We start from the raw sequence: 16,649 nt of genomic DNA, 5'->3' as shown, positions 1-16,649 counted from the left end.
CACCACCACTCCTCCCACCAACTCATCACCATCACTCATCTCATCCCACCAAACACTCTACCCAAATGGATTTGGGTAAGATCCAAACCATTTGGGTTAAAACACAACCCATTTCCATCATTACAAAAATACCCTCATTTTTATCTCAAATTTCATACCCTTTTCCTCTCAAACCCATGCCATTAACCACTACTCTCATCCTTCACCCCATTATACCCTTAAAAAAACCTCTCAACCTCTATAAAAACCCCTCCATTCTCCCCATAGAACACCTAATGAAAATTTGATAAAAAATCCTCCACAATCAAAACTCTCTACTCTACTCTCAACACCTCACCCTCAACTCAATTCACTCTCCTACAACTTCAAGCAAGTCCGAGCCAACTCAAAGGAAGGTCAAAGGAAGTCAAGGAAGGGTCAAGGTGGGTTCAACAAAAGGAACACCCCCTCTACATCCCCTCTTCTACTTCCCCTTTTCCCACACTTTGCACACACCACAATGATTTGAGTCCTTCAAGGGCCCCTTTTTCAATAAGGGTGCCCTCAATGGACTAAATCTATATCAAAGCCCCTCACACTTGAGGGCACACCTCAAACCATTTTCGATTTTATTTTCTTTATTTTAAAAATGACCGGATCCGTGGTTACCACCTATGGTGGGTGGAGTAGGGTGCCTAACACCTTCCCTACTCCATAAATGGACCCCCTTACCTTGAATCAAGGGTTGGACCACGTGCTTTATCCTACGAGAGTCATCACATCAAAAATAATTTAATTTTCAAAAACGAGACATCGGGTGACCATTCACACCCAATTCCATATTTGAATGGTGGCGACTCCAAAACACCCCAAAGTGGAGGGATGTTTGAAGAATATCGAAATCCCGTGTCCACACATCTGAAAATAGTGGATTGGTTTATAAGAACCTGGGGACGTAGTTTCTAGATTATACAACGAACCTTGTAAACAAAGATTGAATGCATTTTACTTTAATGATAGTGGTTCAGTGTCCCTAACCTCTTCCAAATTTCGTGCTTAGTTTTTCGACCATCAGATCAAGACGTATCCAACAGCCCATATCTAATATTACAAATAATTTTTTCGTTCATATCAAGAATTGATTACAAATTATGATGAGAGTTTATAATTTTTTTATTTTTGTCTTTTGGCCTTATTTTGTTGAGGGGGGTTATAGATGATGTAAACCATTGAATCGATAGAGGATAGAATTCTACTGTATCAGTTACCCAGTGATTATGTTAATGGTTGCATCATCTTTTCTTTCAGATTTAAGCTAATCAATACATAAAGGGGACGATCTTAACCAACCCACACCCAACTCGTTGGCTGCCCTACTATTAATTTTATAATCTAATCCTCATACTTGTGCTCTTTTTGTACTGTTTTATAGATTTTAACTACTTTATTGAACGTTCTTTTTTAATGTTATTCATGATGAGAAAAGAATTTCAAGAAAAAAAAAGAGGAAGATGATGAAATAAGGTCTGAAATCGAAAGAGGAGTGTGACGATATGAGACCAAGATAATAAAGGTATTGAGAGATGATGAAGTCGCGTTAATGGAGGTGACAAATGGGAAAACTGTTGGTTGCGTGGTGAAGATGATAATGGTTCTGTCTATGACTGCTATGCGACGTTAAGAAGATAGGATGAAGAGGAAGGGTACTTGAGAGAGGATGATGAGGGATGTTGTGTACGTGAGATGGCTGTGATGTGTGATGCTAATGCATTAATGGGTGATGTTAGTATGGTTCTGTGATGGTATGAGTATTGGTAATAGTGGAGTGTGAGTGAGAAATAAAGATGGAATGGAGGTATGTTGAGAATCATTATTTTATTATGTATTCTGTTTGTTGTATTTGACGAAGTGGTTAATGCCTTTGTTTAGTGGTTAAAGACGTGTCTGGTTTATATGAAGTAATGTTAGTGGTTGATGCCTTTGTTTAGTGGTTAAAGACGTGTTTAGTTTATAGGAAGAAATGTTAGTGGTTGATGCTTTTGTTTAGTGGTTAAAGACGTGTCTTATTGTTAATGATTTATAGAAAATAATGTTAGCAGTTGATGCTTTTGTTTAGTGGTTAAAGACGTGATTTATTGTTGCTAGTTTATAAGAAGTAATATTAGTGGTGAACGTTTTGTTTACTGGTTAAAAATGTATCTTTATTATAAGAAGTAAGGTTAGTGGTTAATGTAGTGGTTTGTTTGTTGGTTATTTCCTTTTTGATGTAAAGCCTATTTATATGCTATTTTTATTCAATGAAAGGTATAACTTACAAAAACATCAACTTTATTTCTTAGACTTTTATGTCTTCTATTTTGTAAGAAGGTAGGGGATGAGAGGGCTGAGATAGTACTGATAGAAAGGGCCCCCACTAGACTTTTCTTTTCTTTTTTATGTTTGAAAGAATGTCAGCCCCTTTTTTCCAAAAAACATCAGCTCCCCCTTCTTTTTTTTTCTCAAAATTCGATTTTTTTTATTTAAAAAATCAAGAAGAGAGAGAGAGAAAGAATCAGACATTGAATGGTCGTTTCTTTTTAAAAAAATTTGATTTTTTTATTTAAAAAATAAAAAAGAGGAAAGAGAAATAATCGACCATTGAATAGCCGTTTCTTTTTTAAAAAATTCAATTTTTTTATTCAAAAAATCAAAAAGGGAGAGAGAAAGAACCGGCCATTAAATGGTCATTTCTTTTTGAAAAAATTTGATTTTTTATTTAAAAAATCAAAAAGAGAGAGAGAAAGAGGAGAAAGAAAAAAAATCGGCTATTCAATGGACGATTTATTATCGTTTTTGTAATTTTTAATAAATTGGATTAGTTTTGTTAAATAATTATTGTATTAGGTTTTTTCTGATAATTTTCCTTTGAATAAATTAGTTAGATCATTAAAGTATTCTTACACATGACAAACATGCAAGTGACCAAACACTTAGATTTGTCCACAGGTAGAGTTAAGTTCATTAGAATGTCATTGATATATTCTTTGTGGGATTGAATACCATCGCAAGAGAGACCATATAACTTCACTCCTCTCTTCTCTAATTCATCATCATAAAATTTATTTTCTAAATAGACTAACAGATGCTCATGCCTATGCCATGGGTCATCCACTTCATGTATGTGTTCCTTACACATTGAAAATTTAATTAAATTGACAAAATATCAAATACAATTAAGTTGAATAATTGTCAATCTAATTAGCTACTAAACCTAACTTGATAATAAAATATACCCAGTAAGTAGTAATACTACTTAAATTTGAGCCATGATGGGTAAACCCTAACCAAAACTTGGCCCATTAACAACCCTACTTCTTAAAAACTGATATTTACACTACATTTTGTAGCTTATTTGATATAAAGGTTGAGATACAACAAGAGTTTGAAGAAGGAAAATTTTCAAGTATCAAGTTTTCATTCAAAATTTGAAAAACAAAAAAAATTAATGAATAGTATAATTTTATTTATAGTAATATCATTTTTCAATAACTCATAAAAATGTTAAATAAAAGATAGGTGATGTTCACAAATAATGGAGGCCATTTGTAGATACGCATAGCACCAATATAAGGTACTCCCACTCATTTATGTACATTAGCACGTATGTGCCAAGAGAGAGAGAGAGTCCAAGAAACAATCTAGGAGGTTTTTATTTTATTTTATTGTATATTAAAATTTATGCTTTATTAATAACTTAGAAGGTAAGAAGCATTAAAGAAAGACTAATGATATTCTGACTTGAAATTTTTCACTCGGTCTGTACTCGGTAGAAGTGGCAAGTGCACAGAACGTTAGATCTTTTTTCTTGTGTATGCCGAAGAAAAAAAGATCTATGGTTCCTTCCACTTGCCACATCGACCTAGTACATATCGAATGAAAATTTTCAAGTAAGAATATCATTACTCTAAAAAAATTCATTATCCAAAATAAGATTTTTCTCCCTGAAACAAAAATGATTAGGATAAGAGAAAAAATACAAATTTTCTAGATATCAAAGTTGTCTTTCTAAGATTAGGATACTAATCCGAGGAATACATTTTCTTGGAAATCCTAGCATTCCAATAATTAGTTTGAGGCGAGTGTTTTCAATGACATTCATGTTGTGTTTTATCAATATGAAGGGGTATGTTCAATTTGAAAATTATCGAAGTGTGTAGTATTATAAAGTTTCAAGATACAACTTCACACTTGAATCCCTCATTTTTGGACAATTTAGATAAAACCCTCAACATTTAGGTGAATATTTGATCTACCCATTTTTCAAACTAAGGATATCTCAAATATTCACTAAAACGTTGAAGGTTATATGCAAAACAAAAAATTTGAAACATTTGGAAGAAAAATCCAAATAACTACTAAGACAAAACTATAGCCATGAAGGAAGATTTGGATCATAAACACAATGATCTAGGGCGGATTTACAGTAGGGACAATTGTCCCCATAATAGTTTTCTCCTCTTGAGAATTTGATATATTTTTAGTTTGCCTTCACTCCACTCAATTTTTTAGGTTTATTAAGGTTCTTTTATTTGGTTAATATTTGATAGTTACCTCCCTCCCCCTTACTATGACATTACCCCTTGACTTAGGTCTTCTTTCATAAACTAATAAGAAATGACCTAAATGCCCTTTTTTACAATATCTACTAGAAAAATCATGAATATTTATCTTAAAATCACTCATCTTCATATTCTCAACCTTATCGAGCGATTATAATCTGCCCCCAATACAAGAAAATCCTAACTTCACCCCTGACAACAATGCTTTCATAGATTTTAGAATTCTCTTCTGACATCGAACACATTTTAGAGAAAACACATAAAAGAAAGAAGAGAAAATACCAAGAAGATGAAATTCTTTATAGAAAATGAGAAAATATCTTTAAAATAAGGAAAATCCATGATTTCCATGGAAGAGAGAGACTCCTCGATCAATGAATTTTACAAATTGAATGGAGAAATTGGTATTTAAGTTTTAAAAGACAAAAGTGGTGATTTTAGGAAGTTGGGGTGGTTTCAACTAGTTTTTTCTTTCTTCGGTGTTTGTAGAAAATATTTGCAACCCTTGGATCTTTCTGGCACAATTCACACCATGGATTATGTTTATAAGCAGGACAAAACATGATTGGGAATCTTGTGGACCCTCTGATCATCACTGACCCATGAATCGAACCACCTTGACACCACATCATACTGTACGTGTTGGCGTTCCACTTGATCATCTCCCTCCCACAGTAAGATATACCAAGAACCATTTGCTAACTTGCACCGTGGGTGCCAACGAGTGCTATTGTTGCAGAAAATCAGCGAACGTGAGAACTCTGCCCCTTTAGCTCGCACAGAGAAGAAATCGACCATGTCTACCTGTTTCAGTACTTTTTTGACCAAATTTTTCTTAGATTTCTACGTAATTTATTTAATTTAATTTAATATATTTTTATTTTCAATTATTGGACAAGTTCGTTTGCATGCTCAAGAGTCTGATCTGGTTAGGGTTCGATAATGGAATCAAAACATCTGTTAGAATGAAATCTAGATGTCCAGGAGCATTTTTTTGGAAGAATTAATTGATTTAAAAGTTAAAATTATTTCTGTGAAATTCTCTTTTCGATCGGTTAATTTCCCGTAAGTTATCTTTTTTGTCGATTTTTTTATTTATTTAAATCTTAGATCAATAACCTTGATATTCAAGGGAAATTGATTTTTTTGGATGAAATCTTCATGTTTATATTGGTCAATTTCACAAAAAATTGAAGGTTTTTTTTTTTTTCCCCAAAATTTATTGAATTTTAACTTTTCTTGGTTGATTGATGTTGGAGCGTCTGTTGATTTTATTAGTCTTTATGCGTTAATGAGCAAAACCTCTTAATGGACTTACCCCAAATATTTCCCCTCTCAACATAAACCTCTGAACCCTTATTTATAATGAGCTTCCCAAAGATAATTTAGGAAAGCCAATCTATCTAGTTAATTTAAATCACTAAAATCCTTCTTTAATCAAACACATCTTATTGGTAACATTTGAAATTTTAATTTAAACCCTAACTACGAAATTGGGTTCATAACATGATGCACTGAATCATCTGTTTTTAGCAGCTGAAGACTAAAGTTGAATGCATATTCTTCTTTGTGTGATAAGATGGAGCTTGAAGTAGACACCAATGGCATCTCTGAAGAATCTATTTTTGAAATTATGGGTGACATTGTAAGTTCTAACCATCAATTGTTCCGAGATAGTTCAGAAAATTTCTTAGTTTTAGTTTGTTGGTGCATTCTGCAAGTTCTAACTCGACTTTTTGTTTATTTCTGAGTAAATAGGCAGAAATAGTTTGATTGCCCTTTTCTGAGTTCTGAATACTTTATAGCATGCTTAATTTAGAGTGATTCTATTGCCACACCAACTTTTCCTAAGAGTACCCCAATTCATATGAAATCACCAAAGAATTAGCACACATCTTGGGGTGCTATTAGTAAAAGTTGTTGTAGCAATAGAAGCTTAATTTAATTGAGCCTAAAGTGGTTAATGGAACAATTAGAAGGGCGGCTTGATCACTGATTTTTTGTAGCATTGCTCAAGTCTTCAAAATTACTTCTTTTTAATTTTCCATAATGTGATTGTTTTGCAGCCTTGCTCAAGTCTTGACAATTATTTCTTTTTTAATTTTTCATAATGTCTATTCGGAGTTCTTATTGTGTTTTGCAGGAGTCCTCCGCTTTTGAGAATGAAAGATGTGGAATATGTATGGATTTTGTAATTGACAGGGGAGTTCTAGACTGCTGCCAGCATTGGTAAGTTTCTGGAAATATTCTATTGTTAATTCTTTGTTCTTATTTTTAGTACAAAAGAATTGATTTAGATAACCAGAACTTTGTAAAGTTTCTACTGAATTAGTTCTGATGCGAAAGATTGCAAAATAGATTTTGATCTCATAAGTTCTTTGTGTGAATCTCAGGTTTTGCTTTGCATGCGTTGACAATTGGGCTACCATCACAAATCTCTGCCCACTTTGCCAGAATGAATTTCAATCAATCACATGTGTTCCGGTAAGTGATCTATTGTCCTTACACTCTTTAGCCTTGTAAAACTAGAACATTGTTTTTGATTTGTTATCCTTGTCCTCTTATCAATAAAGTTTACATTTATTTAAAAAAAATTGTTATCATAATATATACAACTTTATCTGTTATTGATGTCTTTGTTCTATTATCCTTGATATAGAATTGTATATGCACTTCATTCTTGTAGTTCCTTGAAACAATAATTAATTTTTTATTTTTGCAAGTTCATAGCTAGAGCGTATTTATGAATCTTGTATGACAATTGAAGGTGTATGATACAATTGGAAGCAACAAGTTTGAGGATGATTCACTTTTCAGGTATTTCTCATTTTAGAAATGCCTTGCATCGTATTGTGCTTGTGATTTGTAATAAAGTAATAATGTTACATTGATATATCCTGGCATCCATTGCGTCACATTTATTTTAGAAAAAAAACATTAATCCCCAATCATTATTTTATTTTTTTTCTTTTTGATAAGTAATCCCCAATCATTTCTGAACTTTATTATGGTCCAGGAAGCCATTTTTATTCTATTTTGCATTCCTGGTACAGTATTAAATGATATAAATAAATTCACATACATATTTTTTTAGTTCAATAAACTTGTGTGGTTGAGGATTTCACTGCTAATGTTCAATGGCATTGTTTACCCATGCAGAGATGATGATTGGTGCATTCAAGGGAAGAATAACACACTTTCTTTTCCATCATACTACATTGATGAAAACGTAATCATCGGATATGCATAATCTTTTAAAGATTTTATCACCTGTTCCCATTTTTTCACAATTTTCTTATTTTGATGGGTTTTTTATGAATATTTTTGAAGGTTTTAGTACAATCTTTCTGATATAAATATCAATTTGTAGTCAGTTATCTGTTTGGATGGGAATGCCTGCAAGATACGAAATGGAGTTGCAACAACCGAGGAAGGTTCAACTCTTGATACGTCAATTGCTTGTGATTCTTGTGATATATGGTAAATACACTTCTTTGGATCTCTTGAATAGCACACCCCCAATTTAATCAATTTACACATTGAAAAAGTGCATAATAAATTCATTGAAATCAGGGGAATTATAAATGTTAGGTTAAGTGAGAGAGAGAGATAGAAGCATTGGCTTATTGTGCTGATCTTCAGTTTTATTTTCTGGAAACAATAACATCTTTGTAATTTACATAATTCCTTGCAGGAATCATTGATAATAGGAAAAATGGACAGAAGTAAAAAAAAATATGAACTAATTTTTGGATTACTTCCAAACTCCTGTGAGTCTTGTGCTAGGCCCTGTTTGGCTACCATAAATTATTTGGTGCATGATCCCACATATATTGAGTGCCAATCCATTTCTTACCATCCCAAAGTTGGAAATTTCAAAATTTGCTTTTGCCAATGATCCAATCAAAGGAATTATTGGAAAATATTTCTTTATAGCAATATCTATAATAAATGGATATTCAAGCATTTGAACCGAAGAAAAAATGAATTTTTTAAGGAAAAAAAAAAGAGGTGCCCCTCAAGGTATCAAATTTAGCTTTCGACTGACTGGTTTCTTGACTTTTATGGAGACAGGTATCATGCTTTTTGTGTGGGATTTGATACAGAAAGCACATCTGAGAATTCATGGTTATGTCCAAGGTAATTCCGAAGAACATAAGATAATTTGTCGGTAGCTTGTCCCCTTTGCTTATCAACTATTGTTTTCAATAGTCAATCAATATGTAATTGAGTTATAAGTAATAGTTGACTGAGTAAACCTAGTGCTTCGCTGAGAAAATTAGATTTCATGTCTTCCCTGTATATATGCAAGAGGTTCAGGACACTCCTTCCTTGTAGATTTCTAGTTTAATATCAACCTGATGAGGTGATTGCTGAGCATCTGGTCTAGTACATTTGTTTTCCACTGTCAATATCTGTACCTGGTTACAATCGTTTGATCAGGCTGATTATAGACAAGGGAGATCTCCTAAGTGAGAGCAATCATGTGCTGTGTCTCAGCCCCCCTTATGTGCCCCAACTGTATGTGCAAGTATACGGTAGACAAAAATTCCTATCTTCGTTATATCAGAGCTGCTATTGGCACCCCAACTTTTACTCATTACACCCCAATTAAAAATAAAGAAAATAATTGAATGGTTGAGAATAAGTAAAGTTGGGGTGCCAATTGAATCCCTCCCTCCCTCCCTCTCTCTCATTCTTGTAAAGAAAACGATACCATAGTTTCCTTTTGTAATTGTCTTATCTTTTACTTTCTTTTTTTTTGGTTTTGTTATAGGTGTATAATTGATGAAGTACCACAAAAATCAGCTGGAGTATTAACACAAATGCGTAGCAACCAGTGTGGAACAGAAACGGCTATTCGTGAATGTTCGGTTGAGGCCACTCTATCGGGAAAATTATCAGTATCTGTTGCCGATGCTGGAGAAACGGCAGTTGTTGTCTCAATGATTGAAGGAAATCAGTTGATTGAAGAACCCGATGAAAATTTTTGGTCTGTCCTAGAAACCAACAAGGACGAACAAGATGAAACATTTGTATGTTACTCTAGTGCCGATAATCCTAAGCTGGAAATGCAATTAAGCAAGAAGAAGGCTAGCACCCAACCAAATGTTGATGCACAAGAAACATCATTGGCATTGTCCTTATCATGTGATACACAAATTATATCACCTTGTGATTCTTTGCCACTTGGCAAGTTGAAGAAAACCTTTGTTGAAAAACCAATATCTCAGTCAAATGATTCTGATAGCTGTAAAATTTCTTCTGAGCTGTTGTTTGATAGACCCAACATTGAGAGTGAACCTTCTGAAAGGGACTCCAATATCAATCTCCACCTTGGCTTATCGGTGGGGTCTTCTTTGTCAGGTAGTTACATATCCTTAGTTAAAAAATCCAGTATTTATATAGACAGGTGACGCTTTCTGTACATGAAACGTTCTGCCTCATCTCATTGGTACCTTTCTTGATTTTCTTCCAGTAGATAAGATGAACGGTGACGGGACTGAAAATCACATAGCTGGTGATTCGTGGCCATACGACCCTTCCGAAGAATCTAAGTTAACAGGTATAGAAGTGAGCATGTGTATTATAAATGCATATTCATTTCTTTTAGGGTAATTATAGTGTTCGACCATGTTGGACACAAAAAGCATCCAACGTCAATAAGATTGTGCCACATGTATTTGAGAAACCTGGAGTTTCTCTTCCTTTTTCTCCTACTTGTTCTTCCAAAGAAAGGAAACTGATTACCTAGGTGACCTGTCACTTTCTTTCTGGATGTTACTATCGTTGGAAATTTTAAGCTTCCAAGGAGAGGTGATTTGAGAAGAATTCTTTCTTTTATTCAGATAGTTGCATGAAGGTTTCAGTAATATACAAGTTCAACGTGTTGGTCTACATTGTCTCATTGGTGTCTTTGTTTCATTGTTTTTCAGTTGATAAGATGGCCCCCGATGCCAATGAGGATGCTGTTGTATTTTGTGGTGTGAAGAGAAAGTCTATGAGTTCCAGGTCATCAGTCACTCACAAACCTCTTTCTTTTCCTTCTTTTATCAGTTATAATACTCAATTATTAGTCATTGCTTGCATTTAGGTTCCACTATTGTGTGGTGCCCCACATATGCAATCACTAATTTAAGCAGGATTTCATATTTAAATAAATAGCCTTGACAGTTGGGAGAGGTGCTCCTACTGAAACTAGTTAACCCAGTGCTTTATCTTGTGCTTTGTTCATCTGTTTAAAAATATTGACATAGTTAAACAAGTGTTCCAACATGATGAGCCCAGAAAGCGCAACATGCCATGCCCTAATAGTTATATTATATTATTATCAGATAAATATCATTTAATGGATTTGCAAACATTCTAAATAGATAGAAATATATTTCCTTCCTCAGTTTAATAGAGGAACATTCCCAGTGGACTATTAATAGTGTGATGGAGCATGGCATTCCTTGCCACTTGCTTCCCTTTTTCCATGACTTGAGTTTCTTCTAACATTGCTGCTGATGTCAAGCTGGCGAGTTATCTCGCTTTATGGGGCTGAGTGTGCCTTAAATAGTTTGGGGTTTTATGCCTTATTCAAAATTTTCTTGCAGAGCACTTTTTGTTGTGCTTTACATCCTTTTTTTTGTGGTAAATTTGGTCTTCCTTTTGAAGACAAAGATCGACTGATGTAAAACTATGTAATTAGGATATAATTCATCTACAAACTAAAGGGATAACAAGTTACTATTTGTCTTATTAGCCTTTATTGATTGAGTGTTTAATTCGTTAGTTGAACTTCCTTCTTACATAATTTAAATACCTATAGATTTCCATTGGTTTCCTTTTAATTATGTCCAAGTTCTTTTTATTTGTTCATTTAAGGTTCTTTCTGCATGTTAAAACACAAGTCTGTCGCTAATTTTATTTCGTTTCTCTGTTCTTGGTCTTTATTAGTGATGACATTCTGGTGACTGAATATACTGAACTTGACAACAACGAAGCTGAAGCCAAAGCCAAAATAGAGACTGAGGTGCCTGAAAAGAAAGTGAAGTTGAATGAAAACTCTCAGCAAACTCTTTTGAAATCTGAAGTTATAAATTCCTTGTCAGGAGACACTCAAAAGTGTTCTGCTCTCCCAGCAGATTCTAATGATGATAAGTTGAACGATGCCTTAGAAAAGGAACCTGTCACTTCAGATATTATGAGTATAGTTCGAGGGACTGATCGTAAACCTTCCTATGGGGCACCATGTTCAAACATTGGAGACAAATCCTCAAAGGAAAAAGATGGAGTTGGATTAAGAGTGAAAAAGATCATGCGGAGAGCTGCAGAAGACGAGTCATCCAAACTAGTTGAGAATCTTAGAAAAGAGATAAGGGAATCTGTTCGTAACAAAGCCACAAAAGATTTCAGCCAAAGTAACTTGTTTGACCCAAAGCTTCTCACTGCATTCAGGGTTGCAATGGTAGCTCCTAGAACAGAACAAGAACCGATTAGAAGATTAGATCCTTCAATTATTAAGGGAAAGAAATCAATTTTGCAGAAAGGGAAGATTCGTGAGAATCTGACCAAGAAAATTTATGGAACAAGCAATGGAAGACGAAGACGTGCGTGGGATAGGGATTGGGAGGTTGAGTTCTGGAAGTATCGGTGCACGAGAACTAGTAAGCAGGAAAAAGTTGAGACTCTGAAGTCAGTTCTTGGCCTCCTAAGAAAGAACTCAGAGAGCTCGGAAACGGAACATGAGCCCGACGGGGAGGCTACAAATCCAATTCTTTCTAGGTTGTATTTAGCGGATACATCGGTTTTCCCAAGGAAAGATGATATCAAGCCTCTATCAGCTCTTGCAAGCATTGGTAACAATGAACCGAATAAAGACCATAATTTGAAGGAAAAAATTTCTAAACCACTTAAGGATAATCGTGCTGTCCAACCCTCCACTCAAATCTCTAAGAATTCGTTGCAGATAAGTGTTCCTTCATGTGATAATAAAGGGAAGAAGGGTGATCTTCCGAGCTTAAAGGGTGAAGCTGCTTGCAAGAAAGTACATTCGAATGAGCCCACAACTAAGCAAAAATCTATACCTTTGCCTGGTAAATCTGATGTGAAGAGTGATAAAAGGAAATGGGCCCTGGAGGTTCTTGCAAGAAAGACTGCTATGGTAGAAAGGGATGCAACTCAAGGGAGACTGGAAGAGAAGGCCTTGCTCAAAGGAAAATTTCCTCTATTAGTATGTAAATAATTTTCTTTGCCGAAATTGTGATTTATGTGTGCCAGGGAATCTTAATATTATTGAACTGATCTAAAGTCTTCTTGTTGATTTAAACAGGCACAACTACCCACAGATATGAGACCGGTACTAGCAGCCAGTTGCCATAATAAAGTCCCTATGTCTGTTCGGCAGGTATGTAATTCCAAGTAAGGGTGCAACTTGGTTCGGTTTAGGGTCAAATCAGAACCAGACTGACATAGGTTGGTTCTACTAAATAAGAACCAGAACTGAACCGAACCGGATTTCCCATAGAACCGAACCAAGCCAAACTTAGGTCAGTTGGGTTTGGTTATATGAAATTTCATATTTGAATGAAAAAGGTAAATGAACATGAAATTTCATATACAAGTCATTAATCTATTCATATAAAAAATTCATTAATCTATCAACAAAAAAACAGTCATTAATCTATGTCTTAACTCCTAAAAATAGTAGGTCATTAAGGGTTCGGTTCAGATCTATATGAGCCTTGTACTGAGAACCGAACCAAATTTATTGGTTCTCCATTTTCTCAACTCCAGAGCCAAACCACAACTTGTTCCAAACCAAACCAAACCAGCCCAAAGCTATCAGTTTTGTTCGGTTCTCGTTTGAACCGGACCAAGTTGCACCCCTAACGCCAAGTGCTATAGACAAAGCAAATTAACTGTTATTAACTACTATAAGCTTGCACGTAATTTTTCTCATGGGTTACCTTTTTTTACTCTAAATATTGTCGGATCTTTTGGCCCTGTATTTCTTATAGAAGTTACTAACAGCCCCATATGAGGCTCATTCAGTGGTTTCTGTTTACATGGAAGGTTCCATTGTTGTGACATGGTGCATTATTTTACCCAACATCCTTCATACAGGCACAACTGTACCGCTTGACTGAGCACTTTTTGAGGAAAGCAAATCTGCCCGTTATCCGGAGAACTGCTGATACAGAGTTGGCTGTTGTCGATGCTGTTAACATTGAAAAGGAGGTTGCTGATAAGTCAAACAGCAAGTTAGTTTATGTAAATCTCTGCTCTCAGGTGCTATCTCAAAGTACAAGTAGCAGCAGATCCAGTAAAAACATGGAATCAAATCCTTCATATCAATCATCAGATAATACCGAAAGTACAGAGCTGGCATCCAAAGGAGAACCCTTTTCTGATCTCTCAGCGGAAGAAGCACTAAGAATGGCAGGACTTGTGTCCGATTCTCCTCCAAACAGTCCACATCACCCAACAAAAGATCTTAATGATGAAGATGACCTATCATTGAGGACTAGGGATGAAGGACCTGAGAATGTGTTTGATATGGATACTCAACCAGAGATGGATATATATGGAGATTTCGAATATGATTTGGATGATGATGACTATATTGGTGGTGATATTTTTAAGGTATCCAATTCACTACTTGAAGAAAGTGACTCGAAAATGAAGGTGGTATTCTCCACCCTCAACTTGAAAACCAAAAATAATGATATGGACTCAAAAGAACATGAGATGGTGGGGTTTGTCAAGGCACCAATGGATTCTCGAGACGTGGAAGGCTTGACTTTAGAGGTTAGAACAGATAATTCATCCCCCCAACCAGAGCCATTGCAAGGTGAAATAGGTAAGGAACCATTTTTGGCTGAGTGTGAAGAATTATATGGCCCCGACAAAGAACCGCTCGTAGAAAGGTTTCCAGACAAAGCCTCAATAGAGCCAGATATACCTATTGAAAAGGAAGCTCTAGTGGAAAGCACAGCACCCAGGGACAATGGTGATTGTAGACCCAATGTATCTGCTAAGGCATTCGAATTTGAGAGTGAGAGCTGCGCGGAGAATATATTCGTTGGCAAGAAATTGCAAACTGACCAGGACTCGTCTGGTGGGGAAAACTCACCTAAGAACTCTTTAATGAGTGAAAATGTCCCAAGGAAGGAAAAGAGAACCAGCAATAGGAAGCAATCTGACATCACCCGTTCTATATCAAAAAAGGTATATAGAGATGATCCACTTTTTCTTGTATAAGAATCGGTGGTGAAATATAACTCACTTCATGCTCAAACCGTTTGACCCATGTTTTTTCACTTGCTCTTCTTTGGATTTATTGCTTCATGTGGTGCAGGTTGAAGTCTACATTAAAGAGCACATCAGGCCACTGTGCAAGAGTGGTGTAATCACGGTGGAGCAGTACCGATGGGCCGTGAGCAGAACAACTGAGAAAGTTATGAGATACCACTCTAAAGACAAGAATGCAAATTTCCTCATAAAGGAAGGTGAAAAGGTGAAGAAACTTGCAGAGGATTACGTCGAAGCTGCCCAACAGAAGAAGGAAAGACCATAGCTTCTGATTCCAACGCAGACACATTTCCAATTCCTGGTAAATTTTTCTCTCGTTTTCTACCAGAATTGGATCCTACCAGACATTTGTTTTTTGGTCAATTAAAATGTTCGGTACCCATACAACTGTTTGGCTTGGAACATGGGGCAGAAAATTGAGTAGGATGGATCCCGCTCAAGTGTATATTACTGTATAGGACCACCGCATCATAACATGCATTAAGATGTTTATTTTCAGTCAGCAGATGGTGATAGAGGCAATGTTGTTAAAAGCGTTATCTGGGGCCTTGCGGTGTACCCCCTTAGGGCTTAGTGGGGCTTAATGGCCGAAAGAAATTAATGTTTTCAATTTTATATGTTGTGGTAAAGGTCATATAAAATGAAAAATAGATCGATAAATATGCTCTTCATCAGACAAATGACTTGAGGTAAGCGACAATGATTTGATTTGATCTTCCATATGGCTGCCTGTGTGACATTTTGGCAGCCTGAGTAAACAGAAATTTTATATTTAATTCCATGAATGTCATCTAAAATGCTAATGGAGAATATCATCTTTGAGGTTCTCTCTATGATGTCTGTTATTTGCATATAATCTTTTGTTCGTCCATGAAATTATTGTGTAATTTAAAAATAAGTATGAAGGAATATTGTAGAAACTAAAATTTTAATTTTTAATATAAGATCAAAATAAATGTACTTAATTTGAGAGAGTATCATAAATGAGGATGTTTAAAAAACAGAATAGATAAGCAAAAATACATTAGTGGTAAGATTAAGTGGCATGCTTGATTATAGAGCTCTACTAGAAAAATAAAAATAGAAAGAAGTAATTGAAGAAGGAATAAACTTGATTGATAATTTTTGGATGTTATTAAATCAACTCAGTAGGGTATTTATAGATTACATCAACAAAGATTTTTTTTTTTAAAAATGTAGGTCTAACAAGAAAATCCAAATTAATCTAAATCACTCCTAATATTTAGATATTAATTATCAATACATTTTAATGTGGAGAATCTTAATTGATACATCAAATATATCTTTATCCATCACATCCTACAATTGTCTCGTGAATCATAATATGATGCATCTTATTTTCTAACAAATAGGTATGTACAATACATATATTAATGAAAGCTGATATAATAAGAAACGTATTACATCCTAACGTAGGTACATTTGCTTGCTTCCTCGGTGACAATATGGGCAAGACCAAGTTGACGATGACAAATATCTCTAATCAACCACTTTGCGAACTAGGGAAGAGGCACATCATTCCTAAGAACATGGATTGCAATCTTAGAGTCAGAGGCCACTACGATGTCCTAACAGTTAAATCAAATCTTATAGCGAACGTAAGCCCAAATTTCATTGCCTTGAGTTCATGAATAATATGATAAATTGGCCAATCTTTTAAAGGACCCTTACCCCCATAAACATTAGTATTTTCTACAATACATGATAAAGAATAAAAAATAAAACAAGGGTCGTGTTATTTACACTCACCTA

General features: G+C 35.0%; 1 protein-coding gene across 5 annotated transcripts; it reads left to right on the top strand.

The window, feature by feature from the left end:
- Positions 1–5,236: 5,236 nt before the first annotated feature.
- Positions 5,237–15,709, top strand: LOC147390928 (RING/U-box protein). Of its 5 annotated transcripts, none has more exons than XM_086417297.1 (15): positions 5,237–5,389; positions 6,114–6,222; positions 6,721–6,806; positions 6,971–7,061; positions 7,345–7,394; positions 7,737–7,806; positions 7,948–8,057; positions 8,652–8,717; positions 9,355–9,944; positions 10,057–10,143; positions 10,514–10,589; positions 11,520–12,795; positions 12,895–12,969; positions 13,689–14,792; positions 14,923–15,709. In XM_086417297.1, exons 2-15 carry the CDS (start codon positions 6,157–6,159, stop codon positions 15,139–15,141), a joined length of 3,966 nt encoding a protein of 1,321 aa, XP_086273423.1. In that variant the 5' UTR covers positions 5,237–5,389; positions 6,114–6,156; the 3' UTR covers positions 15,142–15,709. The 5 variants fall into 5 exon arrangements, with proteins under 5 accessions (XP_086273423.1, XP_086273424.1, XP_086273426.1 ...); XM_086417298.1 differs by having other exon boundaries at positions 5,242–5,389; positions 6,111–6,222; XM_086417300.1 differs by having other exon boundaries at positions 5,260–5,389; positions 6,157–6,222.
- Positions 15,710–16,649: the final 940 nt, after the last annotated feature.

The sequence above is a fragment of the Akebia trifoliata genome, chromosome 11 (genome assembly GCF_017979445.1).
Source record: "Akebia trifoliata isolate Shusen 1 chromosome 11, ASM1797944v1, whole genome shotgun sequence".
In the NCBI taxonomy this organism is placed as follows: domain Eukaryota; kingdom Viridiplantae; phylum Streptophyta; class Magnoliopsida; order Ranunculales; family Lardizabalaceae; genus Akebia; species Akebia trifoliata.
Note: the sequence above shows the minus strand (reverse complement) of the source record. Positions and strands in the feature narration are given on the sequence as shown.